General features: G+C 42.2%; 1 protein-coding gene across 1 annotated transcript in view; it reads right to left on the bottom strand.

The window, feature by feature from the left end:
- Positions 1–516: 516 nt before the first annotated feature.
- Positions 517–6,000, bottom strand: part of LOC310699896 (uncharacterized protein) — a 165,898-nt gene continuing 160,414 nt past the window's right edge. Inside the window, exon 4 of the mRNA XM_083488572.1 lies at positions 517–616. Within this exon, the coding sequence (XP_083344698.1) occupies positions 608–616 (9 nt within the window). The 3' untranslated portion in view covers positions 517–607. The remainder of the gene's footprint in view (positions 617–6,000) is intronic.

Here is a 6,000-nt window from a genome sequence, read left to right as displayed (position 1 = left end):
TCCCTTGGGATTCAGCTGCTGCAAGACAGATGAACTCACTGAGTGACCTTGGGAAAATCTTTCCAAGGCAAACACTCCTGCTGTTGGAATCAATTTGGGTGGGGTGAAACAATATTAACGAGAACACAATCAATTTAGTTTCTCAAAAAATCATCATAACTCCCTTCAGTCTTCCACAGTAATTGCAGCACCTCACAACTTTAGAACACCTCTCTAGTGTTCCAACACTGAAGGCATTTGGCAGGGAAAACATTGTTTGAGACTTTGAGTAAAAATGCAAGTCACAAATGGATCTCAAGTCTTTGTACCTCTCTGTACATACACCCAAAATGGATAATGTAGCTTTGGGGCAGGGGTTATCATCCCTAAACCGTCTGATACTCTAAGTCCCCCCTGCTGACACCAGACAGCTGAGGCAGTAACTGAGGTTGGCACTCACCCCACAACCCCAACGTCCACATGCCAGGAACTTTAAAGCTTCTGAGAAGGAGGTCTGCTCTCCCTTTTACAGATCAAAAAGTTATCTGAGAGGTAAATTTTAAGCGGAGAAAATGCTTTCACGTCCAATACCCTCATCCAAAGGTCCTTTTCGGGACACCGACTTTCTTCAATGATCCTGGAAGAGACAAAATGGAATTAGGCTGTGTTAGTGTCCTCCCATTATTAGGTCCTAGGTCTGCCGCTTGCTTCCTGTCAGGCTCAGCCACCCATCATACCAAAGTTTTGCACCAGAACTCTGCTCTCTTGCTGCAATGTCTCCCTAATCTGACCTCTCCTTCTATTTCTCTATCAACCTACCAACCTACACACACAAACACACACACATTTACCTAGGCTGTTTCCCCTGATATGCAGAAGCCATTATCGTCTCTTGGGAATGGTACATCTAGGAGGCAAAGTACAAATGTATTGTTTTGAACTAGGGATGGATAATTCTGTGAATTATGGTTTCTCTCCATTTCTTCATCTTAAGTTCAGTTCTCCACATTTTCACATATGTTTGTCATTTTTTAAAAGTTCTCAAATGTTCTTATGACAACCAACATTTTAATGCAAATGTATCCTATTGTACAAAGTTTTGCCCATATTACTTGGCTGGAGAACTGCATTGCAAAAATTGGAGTATGAATCACATTCTTCTCCAGCCTTCATCCAGATGAGCAAGAGGTATCATCAGAGTTCAAGGACAAATTATTTGAGCCAGGCAGAAAATTCTCAAGGAAGGTAATATAAAGCCCTACACAGCTTAGGCCCAAGAGCATATTCCCTCCTACACACTTGTATGAAGTTCTGAGCTCTTTGGGGGAGGACCTTTGGGGGGGAAGAAGCAGGAGAGGGCCTTCTTGGTGGCTACACCCAGACTCTAGAACTCCCTCCGTGGAGAAGAAAGACTGGCTCCCTCCTGGTTGTCCTTCTGCCAGCAGGTGAAGACCTTCTTGTTCCAACAAGAACTGGCTGCTTTTAATGAAACAGCTAGTGCCATGCTGTTTTTTCATGGTAATTATTTGCATCTTTTAAACATATTTTATATACATATATCATTCTAATTCTATCCGTGTTTAATTGTTTTTTAATTATTATTTTTTGTGTGTGTTTTTAGCAATTCTTGTTTTTATCTGTAAGCCACGTTGAGTCCCATCAGGAAAAAAGGCAGGGTGTAAATAAATTCATGAAGTTGTTGTTGATGATGATGATAATACAAAGCAGGGCTGAGAGCGAAGGCCTGGAGAGAGGAGGTATGACTGATAAGCAGTGACCTGGCGGTAGTCTTGAGGGCTCCATTCATTTTGCCTCTGAGTCTGAGGTTCCCCACCAGCCTTGAGGATCTTTAAAAACAAACAAACAAACAAACAAAAAACACCTTTTGCAGACTTGGGGGTTCCTCCCAGTATGGTGATGTGTCTCTTTTGCTTATCAGTGGCCAGTTTTAGATCCACTCCTGCCAGTCCTCAGCATTCAAACACTCTCTTAGTTGGAGTGAAGATGATGAAGATGTAACTTGCCCTGCAATGCTTCCCAGCTCTCTCCAGCAAAAGCTTAAGTTCCCCTTTCTGTCAAATACACGGTGGGAAGCTATTGGGCTGGAAAGATGCCGTCAGTCAAAATGTTGCCTCAAAACAACATGCTCTGAGGTTGGCTTGCTCTGTGTAATTTCAAAATTATCCGACGACAATGAGGATGCTACACATTCTGTACAAAGTTTTAGGATAAAGGGAAAAAGTGACACACATCCTGAGATGCAAATGAAGACAAGCAAAGCCCCATGTATTCCGGATGAAGTCTCTGCAGCTGCCTGTGTTTGGCTGAGGATGCTGTCACTGTGAGTGATTATCCTACAGTGCCTCAGGAAAGGGCTTTTGTTTGTATTTCAGGTAGACAGCTTTACTGCATTATATATGATCCTGGTGATTGTTACCAATATCTGCTTCACCCTAAATACAGTGTGGATGTTCATTGCTTACACGACTGTCATCTCCACCATTCACACACCCACTCAAGGTGTCGCATATTGGTGCCAGCAGTTACAAATCAGTACAAATGAGTCCCTATGTTTAAGGGGTCAGAAATGGAGGGGGAGTGGATTCGGAGCAAACTTTCCTGCATATCTGTGAACAAATCGGAAGAGCCAGTATCTCACAAGCAGAACAGAAATCTTGTCCAGTGGGTCATGTCTATATCTTCTGTAAGACAGAGTTTGTTCTGACAGGCTTTCATCAGATTTATGACACATACAAGTCATACACAAACAAATTTTATCTGATCATTACGGAGTTTTCCACACATGGCACATTTCAAACTGGGAACATGTGCGAGAGCATTGGTTTTGGTTTTTTGATGAGTCTGTTTTCAAATGTCTTTTCGTGTTTAGGAGGGGTTGGAAGATGAAAGAGAAATCATTGGATTTTACTGTCTGATCTCAAACTAAAGCAGCACAGCGGGTGGAATTTAGGGTCAGATGAGCAACTCTTTAAAATGACATGACATCATGAATGTTCTATATTTATGCTCCTCTCTGTAATGCTCCTATCAAATCCACTCAATCTGAAGGTCAAAATACAGTAGTAGTAGTCACTGACTGAGCAGTAGGTTCAGCTTGGCACCTGAAAATCAAAATGGACTTTTGTTTAAAAAAATATCTATCCTTGTCACCTTCCATCATTTTGACAGAGGTTGAGGGAAGGAGATCCTAACTAACAAGCAAGCTGTTATCAAGATATGTGAACTAGGACAAAACACAATTGTGTTCTGCCCTTGCTTGCTTTCTGTCAATTCTTGCACTGGTGATGTGTGTGTGTGTGTGTGTGTGTGTGTGTGTATGCGCAAATCTGCTAAGGAGAGTATGATTCAAAAATAACTTAGTAGCACAGTGCCAAGATGACAGAGCCATAGTTTTCCTAGGATACATGATTTCAAAGACATAAAATAAAACTGCAAGCAAGTACTTTCTGAGAACCAGTGTGATCCTAGTGAACTGAGGGAGGGTTCGAGCCAGAGTTGAGAAACATGACATGGGTTTTATAAATCAGTTTAACCAAGGAATGGGAGACCACTTAACACACAGTGATTGCCCTACAAAGAGAATGCTCTGGTGAAGAAAAATAGTGCGTCCACAGCCTGCATTCATTGAAGTGCAATGCATTTACTTCATAGTATTTACACAGTGGAAAAGATAGGTATGTGTTTATCACATGTTATGGTGGTGTACATGCAATTTTCCTACAGTAAAGTGATATCTTTGAAGCAAAATTGCCATATCTCTCTCAGTGTATAGCCTTAGGAAAGTCAATCTCAGGTGTTTTTTTTCTTACCACCCCCAAAATAGGAATATGTATAGTGACATTTCTGAAAGGGATTGTTGTGAGGCTAATGGAGGCAAAGTGCTGCAAAGCATTGCCTTTCCTTACCTTACATTCCCCATAGTGCATGTATAGCATAAATGTGCAGATTTACATTGAATGGAATGAAAGTTTTTCTCATCTATAATCATTTGTTCCAAGGGAAAAATTTGTTTGAAGGGGAGGGGAAGGAGAAATCTGTACTTTTAATGTTGAGAAAACAGATGGAAACTGTTGACAGCTTTCCAACTGGAGCTAATAGGAATGGGTCCTGGAGAGGTGAAGGCAAATGTCAACACGGTGAGTCATTGGAGAGCAAAGAGGAAAAGCAGAAGGCCATGAGATGCTCTCAGATGAAATCCACCTAAAGAAGGGAAGGCAAGTTCACCCCTTGAGCTGCAGCTCATTAGCTTCCAAACCCTTCCAAGCTTGTTTTCAAAAGTAGGTGAACTTTGTGTCAGCATCGCAGCTGTAATTGCAGCTTTCCCTAAACACTGTCTGCTAAAATTCATCAGCTGTTAGCTTAATAAAAAATGTACACAATGAAGCAGACTCCTCTGCTATCAGCATGTGTCCTGGGTGGCATTCAGTCAAATGGAAGGACATTTACGGACAGCTTCAGATTGTTATGCTCTATCAGCAAAATGCTGTGGTGGTTTTTCATAGAATCATAGGAGGAGGAGGAGGAGTTTGGATTTGATACCCCGCTTTATCACTACCCGAAGGAGTCTCAAAGTGGCTAACATTCTCCTTTCCCTTCCTCCCCCACAACAAACACTCTGTGAGGTGTGTGGGGCTGAGAGACTTCAGAGAAGTGTGACTAGCCCAAGGTCACCCAGCAGCTGCATGTGGAGGAGCAGAGACGTGAACCCAGTTCACCAGATTACAAGTCAACCACTCTTAACCTCTACACCACCCTGGCTCTCCAGGGAAAGGACCCCAATAGATAGAGTTGAAAGGACCCCAAGACTCATCTTGCCCAACCCCCTGCAATCTCTAACAGATGGCCATCCAACCTCTGCTTAAAAACCACCATTGAAGGGAAGTCCACCATTTTTTGAGACAGTCCATTCCACTGTTGAACAGTTTTACCATCAGCATGTTCTTCCTAATATTCAATTTCCTTTCCTGCAATTTGAATTCAATGTTTTGGGTCCTAACCTCTGGAGAAGCAGAAAACATTCACATGGAAGCTGCATCTTCCATGTGACAACCCTTCAGATATTAGAAGGCAGCTCTAATGGACTTGGATAGGACCCTGGCATGGGGTCAAAATCCATAGTTAGTCACTTGGGGTATGTTCCCTATACCAGATACAAACTGCCCTTACTATAATGCTCGTACTAGCTGCTGAACAGGTGGGACACATGACCACCACCAATTGAAAAATGATGACTTCGCTAAAGCACTGACTCAGCACTGCAGTGATGTGACTAAAGGTGACATCACAATAAAGCTAAAGGCTTCTCTCCATGAAATAATGCATCTCTAGGGAATAGTTTCCGTAATTTCATTATGTGTATGTATGTGTGTCCTTTAACCAGCAGACGTTCTTCAATCTAAACTTCATTAGCTATGACAATAGTATGCAAACTAGTTTGCCAGATTAATTGACACACAGCTGCCACTGCCAGAGTTTGTTGCTCATTGCTCATTTTTGATTTCTGTGGAAAATGGGAAATCCAGAAAGAAAGAAATTTCTCCTTTCAGACTCCATTAATTATTTTGGAAGTTTTGGTTTGCTAGAAAATTGTGACAATATTGTTACAGGTGCAGCACAGAACCTGCATGTTGTGGAGACAAGCTGTGCAAAATGATTCCCTCCCATGGAATGACATGACTACTGATGTTGTCATTAAAAAAATGTTGGGCAGAGCATGGGGACACAGAGTGCTACTGCCCTAGTATAAACTTCCCAAAGCTGATGCCCTTCACATGTTTTGGGCCACAACTCCAAACATTCCTGGCCACTGCATTGCTGGCTGGGGCTGATGGGAGTTCTAGTCCAAAACACCTGGAGGGCACCAGGTTGGGGAAGACTGCCCAACCATTTGAGAATGGAACCAATACTACTGAATGAAAACAGCAAAACCAGGTAGGCATAATAATTGCATCCACTTCTTCAAGGACTCAGACTTCAATAAATAACCCTATGAAATATTGT

The sequence above is a fragment of the Podarcis liolepis genome (assembly GCF_965112155.1).
Source record: "Podarcis liolepis genome assembly, chromosome: 2".
Lineage (NCBI taxonomy): Eukaryota > Metazoa > Chordata > Lepidosauria > Squamata > Lacertidae > Podarcis > Podarcis liolepis.
The sequence above is the reverse complement of the archived record's forward strand: the minus strand, read 5'-3'. Positions and strand labels throughout refer to the sequence as shown.